Consider the following 18103-nt stretch of genomic DNA (forward strand, 5'->3'; position numbering starts at 1 on the left):
TACAAGGTTCTTTCACGTAAACAGTAAACCTGTAAAAATTGCTGCCTTTATCAATGTTAACATTTGAAATAACGTGCAAAATGACATGACTATAAATAGGTTCAGCTGACTGTAGCCTGAAAGTCTCACAACTCTCTGGAAACGGAGGAGTTAATCAGCACAGGCAGTTCGGAAAGCTTGCCATGAAACACAGGACTGTACTGCAGATGTGTGGAGCATACAGAAGGTGTGGCCCGTGCTTTCTACATGCATATTTAACTATCTAAAATTATTTGTCCTTAATGTTATTATTAAAGAATAACCTCCTGGAGAGGAAGAATTACACAGCAAAATGAGGCCTAAAGCATTTCTTCAAATAAAGAGCTGAGAAGAAGAGAAGGAAAAGCCTGGGTTACTCACGATTCTTTTCACCTCTCCACCTTGACCCCGCTTTTATTCTAGGCGCGATGTCCGCAGCAGCCGTTACGGCTACTAGCCCAAGCAGCAGCAGCAGCAGTGACAGCACAGCCATGCCAGGTAACAAAAAAATAAATCACCTCTACCTGGGCTACTGATAAAGATCAATTAGAAGACTTTCCTTGGGAATGAATAATTGGAGCTAGCAGCACTTACTCAGCAGAGGCAGAGGGAGATGTAAAATATTATTCCTACTAGAAATGTTTATTAAAAATTGTATTTCCATTGCGTCAGTTATTTCCTTTATCTAAGGGATCTAAAACTAGAAGAGTCGTAAAGGCTTCCCCTAACCGGGAGCCTCTGGCACTCAGATGCCAGAAGAGATGCACCAGCAGCTTTCTGTGGTCCCTCGGAAGCCACCAGCTCCTCACCTGCCTCTGCCACCTCTCAGCCCTTCCCAATGTTTATCAACATTCCCCACAGCACCCTAGCAAGGGACACAGCCAGGCTCAAAACGGAGGAGTTTTTTCTTCTTCGCTTGCACATTTCACTGCAGTTTCACAGAGCAGATGACACGGAACATTTTAACATTGACACTTGAAACTCATTACCTTTATCAGTGGGTGCAAAACCACAGTTTGTAAGGCTTCCTTCCCTACCCACAAAGGGAGGCAAAGGAAGAGAGAAAAAAATAACACATCTAAGATGAGAAAATAAGGCTTGAAAAAATAATCTTTTTTTTTTTTTTTTTTTTTTTTAAAAAAGCTACTCAATAACTCTGTCTATTATTCAGCATGAATGTCTTCTATTTCTAGGGAAAAAAACCAAAAACAATACTACCTCCCACCCAGATTTCCATCAGCAGACTCTGTGTGAATGGAACAGTTCAGAGACAGTAGAAGCTCTGAGAATTTGTGTATATAATCTATATAATCTATAACCAACAAACCTTCACCCTGCAGCCCAACTGCCTCTGGGCAGCCAGTACCCCTGCAAGCAGGTTCCAGTGCTTGCAGCACTGACAGCAGTGTTGTTGGAAGCTATTTAACCCCAGATCTATCAGTGCCATGAAACTAGATCAGAAACTTCCCTGTGTTGATAAAAAACAGTCTCAAGGAAGAACTGCAACAAAAATTGTCTGGTAATCCTTTCACCACATTGATGAAATCATTCCACACAACCTGTGGAGGGCCAAGAAATGTTCACCCTGAAAAATCCTGAAAACCACTGTAATAAGACCAGAGCACTTTTCACTCATGGTGACAGAGTGCTTTTATCTGGATGAAGCCTACATTTATATTCAATAAAAGAAACTGCAAAATATCTAGTTCTTTAGCATCATAAACATCAGTCTCAGAAATACTTACAACGGTAACTTAAATAATGGTAAAACTTAGTTTCTTAACAGAATGAATTATCATTCTACAAGCAGATCTTCTGAATCAGACATTGCATATTGCTGTTGTACAGATGTTATGGCTATAACTGAGCTGCAGAATTAAGGAGGTTTTTGAATAAAGTATTGGCATAAATTTCTAGATACAACTTCAATTGCAAAGAAAGGAGAGACAAAGCAAGCATCTATTAATTTGTAGTGGTCACAGACACTGCTCTTTATGAAATTTGAGCTCAAAGTGATTAGTGCTATTGAAATACTTCATAGTGACCAGTTAAAGTATGACTATCTGAAGCCATTAATCTCTAGACATTTTCATGTCAGTGACAGTAACTTTCCAAAACAGGCAGGAGCAATTTTTTCACCTGAAGCTGGTGGACTTCAAATGACCACAGAAATACTGTATCAGAAAGTTTTCCGTGACTATTAAAGTAGTTATCCATGAGTCCTTTAAATGAAATACTCTGTGTCTTCATTCTGAGCAGCTGGAGAAATCAGGAAAGGAGATCTGCTCTTATTTCAATTTGGGCTAACTATGTTCAGCACAAAAAATGAAGTGTTCATAGCACAAGACATAAAGAGCTGGTCATCTGCCACATCTCCCACATTTTATACAGTACAAGTAGTCTTCAGGTTTGCTCTGACCCCAGCAGCCCCAGTACAGCTGTTCCCTCTGTGCAGATCTTTCTTTTTGATCATTTTGTTCCACAGGAGTCACATTTATGGGCTGAAGAACAATGGAGCATCACTCTTACATCTGTCATTGGGCCTTTGCCCCCTAGTAAAAATAACTCCTTTGGTAACATACAGTGTTAAAATAAATGGTTAGGGATTTCAGATCATCTTTTTTTTAAAGCACATTCTCACTGCACATCCTTCATGATCTTAACTCACACCAGGGAAGCTTGGCAACACTCGCTCTCTAAAGATGACTCATCATGTTTCTGGTTATGTAAGACACTTGAATGTACCAAATTGTTCACTGCATCAAAATACGGCACATGAAAAAACCCTCAGTTGATACAAGGTGGTCCTTTAGGAGCACATTAGCAGCAATGCAGAATGGTGTAGTTCACTCTGAATGCTGAAAAATTGCCTTTTCAAAAGACAGCTGCAGTTTTGAGCACTAAAACCAAAAGGCTTTTTGATTTTGCAGTTGCAGGGTACTGTCTGAAAGGTAGAAGATAAAGATGTTCAAGAAAAGATATAAAGAAGAAAGTGTGCAATTCCAGAATGAGCTACACAAAATGAATCCCAGCCAGATACTTGAGCCACCTCATAAAATAAACCTCTGCCTCATAGCTAATGCTTTCTAATTCTTTATTTGGTCCCAAATCCAACCTCATTGAGCTTTATGCTATGCAAATGTAAAATGGTGAATCCCATCAGTGTTTCAGCAGATGTTTGCCGAGCTCTCAAGCCACACAGTTTTGCCTGGTATGTAGTCTAACACAGAATTAATGGAAAGTTTCAGAACTGTAGGCTAGATGGCTTTTTCTCTTACAAGACTAATGGAAGAGTATCTTTATGGACACAAAAACTGCATGGATATTTTTGCACACGTTACATCACAGGAGAAGGAATTACTGCCTTCAGAAAAACTACCCAGTATTCTGATGGATGTGAAGGGATGCCTGAAGCAGCATCTCATAACTGACCATTTTTCTCTTCATTCACATCAAAAAAGGCAGTCAAACAGGGAAAAACCTACCAACAGAAAAGGCTTTTATATCATGTTGTCTAATGGAGTCCTTCATGTACTGTGTTGCTGGTTAGCAGGATAGCAAACAATTACTGCCATAGAAGCAATGCCAGTCCACTGCTGTCCCTGCTGGAGTAATAACAAGTAAAACCAAAGTGATTAAACATTCAGAGGTGTGAAGCCAAATAAAAGGTGGTCTGCTCCTATGTGATTCAATGTTTTATAGATCATTTAACTAGTTTTATTTTCTGCTGTATAATTCCTGCTCATGTGAGCTCCTCAGAAATTTGAAAGCTTACTCAAAAGCGGTGTAATTAATTCTCGAATTAGCCATGTGGACAACTTTTTCGGAGATGTAGTGGACCACTTGAAGATGTTATACCAAGACTGGGTGCCTTTCTAACTTATATGATGCAGCTTAGTTAGAAGTTAAGAACTAAGAGATAAAATAACAAAGGACTAAAAGATAAAATAACAGAATGAATTTATGATGCTAGTTCAATCTAGCTTAATATATGCAATTCTCTGAAATCTTCAGATATAGTTCTTTTCTCCTCAGCTTTCATTATGCCCTGGCCTTTTAATTTTTGTATTAGTGTGCTGGAGGTAAAAGTCACTACCAATTTATGACACAGTTCTTGCCTGGGATCATATGTCTTTCACAGAGCTTCTAATCCATAAAGAGCAGAACTATTTTCTAAAGTTCTCTTTCCCTTCATTAGAGACTTCACTTTTACCTTCTTCTAAAGAGTAACAGAGCTCTCTGTAGCATCTTGGTACAGCCTTCTAGGAAGGGTTTGAAGCAACTTTCCTCTGTTCTACTGAGGGACATTTCATCCAGCAAGATGTGTTGGAAGCTACGGCCTCTCTCACTGGAATTCTGCAAGGCCGTGGAGTCAGCCCTCTTGTGCACAGAACTCCTTCTCCATTCTCCTTAAAGCCAAAGCCACCTCATTACACAGGGACCTCTCTGTCTCCACTTCTGAAGAAGCACCGATGATTGTGTTGGAAATTGATGATCTGGGAAAACATTTTTGTTTGTTCGTTTGTTTGTTTGTTTTCACGGAGGTCACACGCTGCATTAGTGCCGAGAGAGGACAGCCTGACAAGGAGAGCCGGTCCACCACAGCACGGGCTCATGGGTCCTCCTCTCCTGAAAGTCGGACTAGTCAACTCATAAGTAAGGGCATCTATTGGTCTCTCCTTGTCTTATCATGGAGGGTAATGAGCCGCCCTTTAGGGTACTTGTTTTTAGGGCATCTTTATCAAGTTTGTAAAACAAAGCTGGTCTCTGTTTTTTCAAGTACAAGTCATACTGAAACCTCTGCCACATACAGTTCTTACATCACCTTTGAGGCATATCTGCAACAGTCTTCCATTTTAGAAGAAAGACAAAATCTGGTGACTATTGGAGAGCTATTGGCAGCCATACAGAGACTTAAAAGCATGACAGGAAAACAGTTACAGAACTCATTAAAGCTAAAAATAACCTGAGTTTTATTTTGCAGGCCCTATGACTCTAACAACTCTGGGGAGATCAACTCAGACAGAGCAATGTTTGCCATGAAAACAGTGCAGTTCTGTGAAGTGAAGGGCGCACTCACATAACACAGAACTGTGTGTGGGGACCAGACCTACATGTCATTTTAGCCCTGCAGGCTTGGGGAAATACTGAAGTTCTCAGGTCAGCTTGGTAGGGTTTATTTGTTTTGTTTTGCTTGCAGTGTAGAATTATTAAATACAGCAACCAAACAAAGGATCCTGAGACTTTCTGTAGCTCAAGGAAACTAAAAAAACATGCCTTATGTGTGTTTTTTTTCTTTTAAATCATCTAAATGCATAAAATCAATAAATATACAAAATTTACCATCCTACTAACATACTCTTAACTTTTTCTGTTTACTTATTGAACATCAGCAGTGCACTTGGCACTGTATAAAGGTATAAACCGATGTTACCTCTCTCCTAAAGACTTTATGGGATAGCACAACTATGTCTTAAAAGTCATCACTGCTGTGAGAGCACATGTTTGTTTGTTACTTTATTTCCCCACTTTTGAGCATTTATATTCTCAATATATTTATATTCTCAATATTCTCACAACATTATACATTTTGCTAACACCTTTTAAGTTCTTGCTGGCAGAGGAAACTAAATCTGCTTTGCATAAATGGTTACAATTGTACAAATCTTTAAGTGCCTCTACATGTATCTGTGTATACATGCCTCTGCTAATAAACTCACAAACACATAAAGGAAGAGCTGCACAATTAAAAAATCAGTTTTGATACATATTGTTTAACCTTGATTGAAGTAACATTTGAGTAGACTAATCTTGGTTTGAGTCAATGAGACATATATATATATACTCGTTTATTTATGCAACGAACATGGAGTGTAGTTCCTCTTAATAAAAATTTTAGAAGACATGATCTGTTTTTTGAGGGGGAAAAAAAAGCCACTTTTCTTATCCATGTGTCTTATCAATTTGCCATCTATCCTCATGCCCTCAATGTAACATGATTGTTATTATTTTTTTAAAATGCAAGGATCTTAGACTATCAACTATAAAACATATAAAGATTAAAGAATATTACCAGAATTATTTTTCCATCTGGCTGCGGAAGAGTAGGCATTAGACCATGTCCATAAAACTCAGTCAGCAACTACTGTGCCTTTTACAAGAAATTTCACACTGCTGACCTAACTAGCACAGAAAACCAATAATTATTACTTTACTTTTTTTTCCTGTCTCGTAACACACTTTTTTTATCTTTGTTTGCAGCAGACACTTTAAACCCATCAGGAAGTAAATGAAAGAAAAACTGATCCATAAACATGTGACAGAGAAGGGGTTTTGTTTTTGTTGGTAAGAATGCAAAGTAAGTTCCTATGAAATATCTCCAAACTTGCATTCACACACACAAAAAATCAGCCTTCCCAAGGCACCTAGACAGCTGAGACATTGTAACTGGCTAAAGTCTAGATAAGAAAACATCTCTTAAGTGTTGCTATTTGAAGTGGAGGTGGCTAACTTACCCTTCATAGAGTGGCATTCTAGGAGAGTTTATGCATTTACAGTCACAATTAAAGAAAACAAAAATAAACAAAAAAAACACAACAAACCAAACCAAAACCAAACTAAGCCAAATAAAACAACAAAAGAGCCTTAGCCACATGGCTAAGGACCAGAAGGTCAGGGCACTCCCACCCTAGCTGAGCCAGGGTATCTGAGTGATGCTGATGTTACTGTGGACCACCAAGTCAAGGCCATTCTTGTACATTCTCCTTCTACAGCCACAAATATAACAGCTTCTACACAATACAAAATTACTTCTTTAAAAGCAACAGGTACCAGCAGACTCTGAATACTAACCCACCGTTAGTAAAGTAAGCACAACTTTCACAAAAGCATCACATCTCAGTATCCCTCCTTAGCTCTGGCATTACATCAGCAAAAAGCCTGAATATCTCTCAAGAGCTCTCAGGACCCTCACACCATGGCACTTCACTCTTTAAAAGGCACTCTGTCTCTTACTGTTTTGACGCCATATCTGCAGCCACAGCATGCTTTCTTAATAATGGTTATTTAAGATTTTTGTGTGTAACTGTACAACTAACAGATCTACGCAGTTCTATGTGAATGGATATTTCAGCATAACTGATGTTTTATGTTAGCATAAATGAGAACTCATATGAGACTACCACATGAATGCTTCCCAGATCATGTTGACAGTAAAATTTTATAAGATAATGTCAGTGCATTTAACATCAAATTTATGGGTTAAACATGTCCCAAACACATTTAATATATGCAAGTCTTTTATCTGTTCTAGCAAACTGGCAATCTTTATCCTATTATTTCAGGCAAATGTAGGAGTGTTTACTGAGTGGTGGAAAATTAAAAGGATATGTTCAAACAAAAATAAACACAAGAAAAATAAAATTAATATTATTTAATGTAAAAATACACCAGCTCTCAGAATAAACTGCTGAACTGTGATCGGCCTTCTGTTTTTTAAAAAATGATTGTTAGGCTAATCTTATTTTCCTTTCCACCTAGCTCTGACTTCTTCATTCTCTGGCTCAGTGAACTACTCTCTTTTTTTTCCACTATATCTCTGCTTATCGTTCCTCACCTCCTTCTTCTGTGTCCTCCTTCAGAGCTGAGGTATTGCATGGAGTAGGTGGGAAGGAAAGGTGGTTGGGCTCAGAACTGTGCCAACATGGGTGAAGAACAGATGATGAGACACCAAGGCGAGGGTGGTGTTATCTCAGCAGCTGATTTTGAGTAGATGACATGAGATAAAAATGGGATACACCTTGTATACTGGTGCTCCAAAATCTAGAAACTGGAGCCAGCCTATAAAGTATATAAAAACCCATGTTATTTTTCCCAGAAGACAGAGATATTCCTGGCATTCATTCTGTTCATTTAAGAAAAGAAATTGCTTTATACACATGCTTGTTGAATGGACCATGATGCTAGAAGAGAAAATCAGCTAATTTTTCCTGGGATGGGTAACACCAGAAGCATTGGGAACTACTTTGACAGATGGGCAGAGCAGAGAAACTATGACAAAATATGTAAAAGCAGGTGTAAGAGTCTAGATGCATTTTTTTTTCTGCATCTGCCAACACTATTACAATACAAATTGCAAGTCAGTGAAGGCATTACACTTTCTTTATCCAAGTGGGTGAGGACATTTCCTTTGCAGTGCTTCCATATTGATCAGAACAAGAATGAAGGTCAACGCCTCACAGTCTAACAGAAAAAAAAATCCCAGTTGCAATCTGACTTTAACAGGTAATTGCATTGGTGTTAAAGAACGGATTAAAAAACAAAAAAAACCCAAAAAACCCAAACAATTTGCCATTTTTCCTTTTTTGATTTTAGCTGGTTACACTTAATTTTTTAATGCTGAATTTTGACATTGGGAGACTAAGTAACTCATAATCATTTTAGCAATGATATGGCTCGTGTCCCAAATGGTGCCTATAATTTACTGACCAAAGCAGAACTATAGCAAACTGTTAGCATCTGGCCTTCTCTGCTCTGATCAACATTTTCAAAGCCTACTTGAGAAAGACGGATGCTCCTTCCTATTAAGAGAACAATGGGAACTGGGTTTCCCTGTATCCAGAGAGACTACAGTAATACAATTTTCAGCAGTCAATGGAAGTTAGTGGTCTGACTTCTATTTGTGCCTTTGAACATCTCCCCAGTGAGATTCTTTGGGTGAATTAGAGCTATGGGGTAATCTCCTAAATTGGAACAGAATCAATAAGCTAAATGACAATATCTACCTTAAACTCTAATTTAAGTCCTGAGCTGATGGAATTAGAAATGTCATATCCTTAATAGCTGTACAGAAATAAAAAAGTCCCACCACTAACTGATACGTGACAAAGAGCATGGGGCTAAAATAAGCATATAAAATTATGTGCCAACTCTACGTTCAAGTGAAATAAAATAAAAATATTTTTCTATGGGTTGGGGTACTCAAAACACAGGCCACTGTGACTGGCTTTGATTTATGTATCACACAAAAAGATACTTTTATAGCTGATTCTGGGCAGCATTTCACTTTAAGTTTCATGTTATACTACCATACAGAGATGTGTTAATGGAAATCAGCCCAATAGCAAAAGTGCTTTCCGTGAGTTCCACACCCTCTAATCAAGAAAATCACTAGTATAATATACTGATGTTCAGAATGATATCAAAATAACTAAGACACAGGATTATAAACATTCCTAAATATACAAGCTACTCGAAATTAATAACTTCAGTAACAAAAGAAACACTTTTCTCATGGTATTTAGTAGCTAATTCCAATATAAGATCTTACTCAATTAATGCACAACAGCTTTTGTCATCTGTTAGGTGAATTTTCTTGTATGCCACTGTAAAACTTGCTTAAGATTTGTGTTCATGTTATCATTTTAATCTATCATAAAGAGAAGAATTATTTTGGGAAACCATTGAAAATATGCATGTGAAATAATGAGGAAATAACTGGAAACATCCAAGGGACTCTTTTAAAGATTATCAGATCATATTTTGGAGACAATCCTGGCTATTCTGCTTAGAAAAAGCATGAAACACCCATGAAATGCAAATGCACATTTCATTTATAGATAGGAGTTTTTAATAGAAAAAAAAAAAAAAAAGAGTACATTTAAGTGAAAGGCATGGTTTTAACAAAAACAGTGAGACTGCAATAGTCAAATTCTCCTTAGAAATATGAGGCTGAAACATGGCTAAATTATGCTAGGCAAAAGATGAGTTTTTGAGATGTGTGGCTATATAGTATCAACATGCCAGCATGCCATTTTTTTTTTCTGGTTAAGATACACAGAAAAAAAAAAAAAGAAAAAAAAAGAAAAGAAAAAAAATAAAAAAAAGAGTAATAATCATCAAAATAAAATGAAAAAAGCCCAAGCCCCAGCTTTGGTAAGGGAAGATGAGAGAGCAATTTTCATACCTTCTCATAAGATGGAAATGATCACTATCACCTTTTGAGTTATCAATATAAATCCCTGTATATGAAAATGAATGTGACCTAAATGCTATAAAATTACTTCAGTGCCTGCAGATGTTGCTTCCCACAGAAAACCTAATTAGGAAGTCTAGTCTATTCTTTATACCTCTTTTCCCCCTGATTATTTATTTTCCATGTTAGCTAAGTTAACACATTTGCTTCTCACTTACATGTGGACCTGTTGTCTGATACTTTTCACAGATTTTGCTCTGTTGACAACTATTCTGGGTGCATTCAGAGCTATTTTAAAAATGAAAGCTGTTAACATGACTTTCTCAGACAGGCCAGTTAAGACAATAGTTTCAAATTCACAAGAGTCTATAAAAAAAAAACATTAAAAAAAATTCAAAATTACTCCCTTTTTGTATTTTAATCAGATCTTAAAAATATTAGCAGTCACAGAAGTACTGTTAACCTTCCAGATAAAAGACTAAATTTTAAGTATAAAAATTGTATTGCTATCAAGGATTAGCGTAAAATCAAAGTATATTTGCATGCTATGGTATAATATGGAAAGTTTCTGAAAAGCTTAAATAATAATTTCTAAAACTTACTGGTTTTGCATATACTATATTTGCGCTGCAGAATTCATATGGAAACTGTAACCTATAAAAATGAAGTCTGTGGAATTATGCAGTGTGACAGCCTGCCTCGGCCTTGCAACTAAAGTACTACAGTCTTCTCAAATCGAAGACTTAACATTAACAAAAATAAAGACCAGGAGTATCACGAAAGAGGTAAGTGCAAAGTATGAGTGGCAGTCTAGGGATGGGTATGCGCCTGTGCAGGCTCCAGGCTGGCACAGTGGCAGTGACGGTCTGATGGAAACTCATACTGGGAAAAGCCTGAAAACACTTTTTTCGTGAGGCCCTGGAAGTAGGAGACAGCATTCCTGGCTGACTCCCACTCAAAATGTCCAATAAAAACCTAGAGGCCTGGCTGAAAGTTATTTTTTGTTTTATTTTAGATACACTCAATGTGCAATGTATAAATGAATCTCAGCCTTGCTCCACAGAAGACCTTTAATATTCAAAGCGTTTTTGCAGCTCTGTTTTTAAAAGTGTTTTTTCTCACTTCGTATTCTAAGATTTGCTGTTAGCTTTTGCTATGCAATGGGATTTTATTAATTAAGATTATTAAAAAAAAAATCAGTCAAAGAAAAGCCATGGTCAACTCTGATGAAAAGAGAACTCCACAGAAATCAAAAGCATTTGGTTCACAAACTTCAGGGCAGATTTTGAACCTGAATAAATCACTATGACAGCTGGAAACAAGGAAAGAAGGGAGAGAGAAGTCTGTAAGAACAGCAGAGAACTCTTCCCTTTGCTCACCCTTGCTTTCATTCCCTCATCTTCCTTCATCATCCTTCTCATTTTCTTCTCCTCCTCTCCATCCCCTACACTTCTTCACATAGCACACATGTAACTGGACAGCTTGAACAAGTCCCATGGCATAGCTTCATTATTTATGCCAATTCACTTTGTTTAAATAAATTATTAATTTAACATAAAGTTAATTGGTTTATCAGACTACACATTTAGAGGCTCTTTTTACAGAAAGAGTCGTTCTCAATTAAATTAACAAACTTGTCCTCTTCTTTCTAACTTTCTAGGGATTCTTTAACAGTTTGTTCTTTTCCTCTCTTTGGATCAGTTCAAGTCTTTTTAATGGCAATATGTATCCTTACATATGTATATGCCATATACATATGCTATGCATTTAGTATTTGTTTATAGCAAGGAAATACACTGAGAATAAAATGAAACAAATACCTAACCTCTTGTTCTGTGAGGTGATATCTTCTACTCTAACAAGCTGCTACACTTTGTAGCAGGCATTATAAGGCCACCTGTGGATCCATTGCCGTTTATCTGTAATTTAGCCTATTAGCCTTAACACTACATGACATAATTCCCTGTTTACAGCATATGTTGGCAGTTTCACTCTGTGAAGTCCATTTACTGAATCTAAAGTGTTAGTACACAGCAAAACTGTGCTGTGTATACACAGAAATCCCTAGTGTAACTTTATATTTGTAATCTCCGTTGCTGCTTGATTTGTTTTGAATTAGTATATTTTAAACTCATGATTCTGAGATTAATGTAATTGCTTCACATATTGCCATGCTTACTGTGCTGATTACGTATTGCAACATAGACCAGAAATTAGGAACTGCAACTTGCTATGTCACAGTTTAGAAAAAGGTATAAAAGGAAAAGAGGTGAAAACCCCCCAACAAACAAACAAAACACCTGAAAAAAGTAGGAAGAAGGAACTCAAGTTTTCTCTAAATCAGCAGGAGTTATAACCAAAAGAAAACTTACTCAGCACTTAACAGAATAATGAAACAGTCTATTTAATTTGCAGCTACCAGGAAATGTCTGAACTTTATTTCATGACTAACTCAAGCTCACCATTTTGGCTTTTTAAAGTTAACCCCAAAGAAAGTCTGTAAAGAAATCAGTTTTGAAAGCTGTTTTTTAAAACACATTTTTATGTTTTATTTAATAAAATTAGCATTGTAGATGTCACTTATCAACTGTTGTTAAAGCAAATTCTAGTAATTATAAATGGCACCAGTATAACTAGACTATTTTTAAACAACAGAATTTTAACATGAAAAAAAGCAATTTTCATTGGTATTGGATTTAAATAATCAACTAAAACTGAGAACATTTGGACCCAAAGTATGTAGTCAGCTGAAATGAAGGCTACGACAAGTGATGGTAGACATAATAAAGAACATTACTCAGACGTGAAAGGCTTAGGGCATACCTTCTAAATCCTTTGCTGTCAAATACAGACTTGGCTTTATTAGTTCAAATTCCAAAGGTGAGGATTCATCAGACCTACAAATATTCACCTATAACATTTTTTTCTTGTGCAACACAGAACAATTTGGGCTCCCCAGTTTAAGAAGGACAAGGAATTACTGGAGGGAGTCCAGCAGCAGGCTGTGAAGTTGATTAGGGGCCTAGAGCATCTTTCTTATGAGGAGAGATTGCAGGTCCCTTCCAGCCCCAACCATTCTGTGATTTTGTAATTGATTAACTAGTGTTTGAAAAAAATATTGATTTAGACCTCTGGATATTTTTTTTTTTTCTGGGCTAGAATCATGTGCTTTTGAACTTGAAACACTATACATTGATGAATAAATATGTGGCCTTGAATTAACTTGTCATGTTCTGCATCAGCATTTTATAATTGTCACACATTTTTCATTTTTATTGGCAAACCACAACTCCTTGGAATAAAAGTCTAATTTATACATAGCCAAATGGTATGATTTGTCAAATAGGAACATATGAACTTGGAAACAGTCAACCTTTTCCAGTAATTTCAAAGTTTTTAACTATTCTTGAAAGGCAGAGGTAATGTTTTTTGAATTTTCTAGAGTGCATATGAATAGCTTCAGGAGCCAAATCTTTTGTTCTGTGTTTCTGTGCCAGCAGATGGTTCCTTCAAAACCACCCACCCAGTTTTTACTCTTGAAATAGTACTCCATGCAGGATTTCTGGTTCTGGCAGCAGAACATCCAGATTTTCTTTTATTCTTCTTTGAATCTTAAGAACTTCTCTAACTCCTCATGAAATAAAGCATGAGAACATGATATTCCTTCGAGCACAGAGAACTGTAGAGAAGAAAATCATAAAGCAGAATTTGAAAAGTTAAATGGTAAAAGGATCCCTGGAGGTGTTTAAAAGATGTGTAGATGAGGTTCTTCAGGACATGGTTTAGTGCCAGTGTTAAGTTAATATTTGGACTCGATGATCTTGAAGGTCTTTTCCGACCAAAGTGATTCTATGATTCTATGATTAAAGAAGAATGAAGAAGTTGTCATATTATAAATCAAAAGTAAAATCAAAAAGGAAAATAAAACATAATTTAAAAAAGAGATTTCTTTTTGGTCAGATTTTTGTCAGCACTTTGTTGGGAGCCATGAAGCTGATAAACTATTCAAAATAGCCTTTGGCAAAAAAATAATATGAAATATAAGGTCTGAGAGCCAAGAAACTTGAAATGTAGCATAAGAATGACTTCATAAACTGAGTTCCTCACATAAAAAGTGGTCTCCACTCCAGCAAGATCGGTTGCAGTTGTACTTGCCACCCCTGTCTGAACATCTTTTTAATTTACAAAATGGTTAAAAAAAAATAAAGCTAAAATTACATGAGTTTTTTCTTCTTCAGGATTTAAATACCTGAAGATTCATTCTGTTAGACATTCCACACCAACATTGTTTCTGAAATAGTATATATGGCTATGATAGTCTATAACTAAAACCATTATAAATTTGAAGTAATCTGCAATAGTCTATCTAATACTTGTTGCTTTATTTATCAAGAAATCATTAAAAGTAGTATTATTTACTCAAAACTATAACATAATTGCTTTGTCATGTGTCTTGACAAAGCAGAATGCATAGATATATATACTTCACTCACTAGGAGAGGAGCAAGACAACCTTTAAAATTTCTCCATTGTGTATGGTACAAAATGACAGTCCAAAACTTTCAACTGAAGTCTAGTAAATTTTTTCATCACTGAAACTATGACCTCATTCTATATTTAGTTCTGACAAATGTGTATATAGTTTGCTTGCTCATTTGTTTAAAAAATTGAATGTAATACAGTGAATTTATTTTCATTCCAAATGCTGCAATCTCAGCTGAACTATGAAACAGGATAACTACCAGCTAGGAATTACAACATTTGCAAAGCTTTCAAGCCTACTTTTTTTACTAGTGTAAAAGTATCAGGTTCTTGATATGTATAGAACAAGGAATACCATATAATCTGAATTATATAACTTTGGACTAATTCTATTCATTTTTGCTCCAGCCAGACAGTGGAGGCTGGGTTATCCACCTTCTGGATAATGGGAACACAGCAGCAAGTCTTCAGTCGGCCATGGGGGTTGCTCCCAGCCCCATAAACACAAAAATAAAACCAGATGTCGGAGATCTGCAGAGGAGATGTGAGGATATCTTATGGCATTCAGGCACATAATAAAACTCCAATGAAATTTTTAGATGAGGTAGTAGGATTTAAATATCACAAAATGCTCACAGAGTACTTTATGTTGTTTCTACCCCATACCATATTAAGAATGATTCAATAATCTTAAAAACGAATACTATTCCAAGTTGTTTTACTCTCTTACTCTATTTCTCTCTAAATTAAGGAAACTGGAGAGTTATAAAGTCACAAAACCCCCTTGAACTTCAAAGAGAATGATCCAAAACAAGATACATCAAGCTTTACACACTATGGAACATGATAGTTATTTTTCTGTTGAATGAAATTCTGTTTAGCTTCAACTAATCCTCTGTATGTTGTAAATATTGGAAAAACATTGTGAAAGCAGAAGATCTAAAACCAAGATGGTGCAAAGCTGTGAAGCTCCACACATATGAACTAATTATGTAGCTTACAGTCACAAAAATATCTTTGAAGAATACTGTGCCCTTAGAACCAATTTAGCCATATGGAGGTCAGTGAAAATTTTTCCATTGGTTTGTATAGATTTTAGACAAAGACTTTGAGATAAAGAAGTGTCAGTGTCTCAAAAAGACCTTTGAATTAGATGACTGGGAAAAGAAGTAAAGCACAACTCTGCTCAGAAATTATAAATTCCAGAAAATATGCATCCGATAAAATCACAGCTAATGTTGAAGTGTTGATATCAAAATATGATATAATGCTAGCGAAATCCTAAAATATGTTATTTCTTTCTTCAAGGAAAAAAACATAAACTTGTTTTACCAAAATGAAACAATGTAGAAAAATAAGAATGTATTCTATTTTAAATTTTTAGATTGTTTGAGTTTGCTTTTAATATAGACTGCTGGAGGTTAATGTAATCTCTATTCATTGTATAAAGATCCAATAAAGAATTTCAATCACTTAAAACTTGTATGAGGAATTTATAACATAACATTTCATAATTTAGTAATTGTTAGATTAATTCATTTTCTGTATTATGTAAGAATCAGACAGCTGCAAAATTATAGACAGGGTTACGGTAGATTACTAAATGCACTGCAGTAGTTTTGCCTTACATTAAATAGGACAGTCCTATAGCGCTTTTTACTCATTGTGCTGGTTTTGCTAGGATCAAGTTAGTTTCCTTCATAGTAGTTATAGTATTTTCTCTTTAATAGCTAGCACGGTCTTTTGTTTTGGATTTAGTATGAGAATAATGTGATAACTCCCTGAAGTTCCCATGCCTGAGACCAAGTTATTTTTTTCTGTCCATTAGCTGGGCTGTGTTTTGGAGTTGGTATGAAAAGAATGTGAGAACTCACTGATGTTTTGGCTGTTGTGAAGCAGCCCAAGGACTTTTTCAACTTTCCAGCTGCAGGTGCACATAGAAGGTAGGGGAAACATAACAGGACAGCACCTAGATTGCCTGGCTGATGTTACCTACCATTAGCATCATGCTCTGTATATAGCTGGATTTTTCTCTTTTACAGCAGTTGGCTGTTGAAGAGGAGGGTTATCTCTTTTCTGGGACCTGCTGATCGACATGTTTGTGTTCAAGCATGAACTTCTGGCTGGATCTCCACTCTTCCATCAACAACTGTATGGGACCAGTGCTCACGAGCAATTGGATTGCGCATTACTTATTTCATACACATAGTTTTTGTTGTTATTATCATGATTATTATTGTTATTATTATTTTATCTTCCTTTGCTGTCCTATTAAACTGTTCTCATCTCTTTGTGGCGGGGAAGAGGCTGATGATGGAGCAGCTATGTGGTCCTAGTTGCTAGCTGGGGTCCAACCAAAGCACTCATTAGTGTGCATGCTAAGGAGGTAAAATGCAATTTTTTGAATAAAATTATTAGGCATATTTCACTGGATCATCCATCTGAAATTTTCTGTATGTTTCTTCTGCAGTTAAAGACAGCTTAATACTGAAGCAGGTTACAATAATGCATCTAATGCTTTTAGATTTTTACCAAAAAAGTTTAAAAAGAAATATTATTTACTCAAACTTCAATCTGATTTACTGTTTTTTCTAAACTAATTGTTCCAGCAGAGACCTCATCCATGGATCTTATTACCACTATTCTCCTCCTCCAAGAAGTTTAATACAGGAGAACGTGTTGCGGACCTCAGTGTTCTAAAAGCAAAAGTGAATTCTAACTTAGTGAGGTTTACAATGAACAATACACTAACAAAACAAATTGCTATTACAATTATATTAAATATTGCCTTTGAAGTTTAAGTTCTGTTTCATTAAGAATTCTAAATGTTAACCCTTATATATAATGCTAAGATGTGAGACTTCAGTGGACTAATTCTGACAGTGAAGCTAGCAAATACATAAAAAAATCCCGTCACCTTACTGATAATTTTAGTGAATGTTCTGTAACAAATAATTCAAAATATTTGTCCAGAAACAAGATGGAGAGAGGATGGAAACTGCCTACAGGTAGTCCTCAGTGGATTGTAAGTGGAAACTTCAGGTGAATTGATACAGTCAGTTCTGAAAAGAAAAATCTTACAAAGTGCCTACTGTATACCTGACTAAATGTCCAAAAAATGAAATAAAAGTCTTGAAATATTCTATAGATATAATTATCTTACAGAAGAAAATTCCTGTTTTCAACATAACTTAAAGAGTACAGAAGATAAAATGGAAAAGACAAGAGTAAAGCGATAAAAGCATAGTTGATAAAAATACCACATACTGTAAATTCAGTCAAGACAAATAAGGTTTCAAATTGATACATCACAGAAGTCAGGAATGTCAAAACTGTACTTTCTAAGAGTTCATTATGAAATGTAACTAGCATTGAAATTAATCTTTGTGCTCTCCAGAAATTACATTACAACATACAGCTCAGGGATACAGTGAACCACTTAATATCTGTCCACAGAAAAAGAAGTACCCTTTCCAAGGCATTAGTCAGCCCTGGACAAGAAAAGGCCCAAGAATTGTATTTATGAGGGAAGATGGGTTACCATAGGGAAGCTTATCAGTTTATTTCTCATGATCTTCATCCATCTCTTCTGCCTGACTCATAAACCAAAAATGAATTAGATCATAGATG

General features: G+C 36.0%; 1 protein-coding gene and 1 long non-coding RNA gene across 9 annotated transcripts in view; one reads left to right on the forward strand and one right to left on the reverse strand.

Moving 5' to 3' along the window:
- Positions 1-18103, reverse strand: part of ROBO1 (roundabout guidance receptor 1) — a 736887-nt gene that overhangs the window by 526320 nt on the left and 192464 nt on the right. For 2 of the 8 annotated variants that reach the window (XM_065064425.1, XM_065064411.1), the window contains exon 1: positions 400-812. The exons of 3 other annotated variants lie outside the window; for them this stretch is intronic. In XM_065064425.1, coding sequence (XP_064920497.1) covers positions 400-511 — 112 coding nt within the window. In that variant the 5' untranslated portion in view covers positions 512-812. Of the gene's footprint in view, positions 1-399; positions 815-18103 lie in introns of those variants that run through there. 3 more of the 8 variants (XM_065064476.1, XM_065064459.1, XM_065064438.1) reach the window with 3 other exon arrangements.
- On the forward strand, positions 218-16646 carry LOC135579584 (uncharacterized). The gene is made up of 4 exons (XR_010472989.1): positions 218-516; positions 6280-6376; positions 10625-10776; positions 16516-16646. It is a non-coding gene; the product is annotated as an uncharacterized LOC135579584 (long non-coding RNA).

The sequence above is a fragment of the Columba livia genome, chromosome 1 (assembly GCF_036013475.1).
Source record: "Columba livia isolate bColLiv1 breed racing homer chromosome 1, bColLiv1.pat.W.v2, whole genome shotgun sequence".
In the NCBI taxonomy this organism is placed as follows: domain Eukaryota; kingdom Metazoa; phylum Chordata; class Aves; order Columbiformes; family Columbidae; genus Columba; species Columba livia.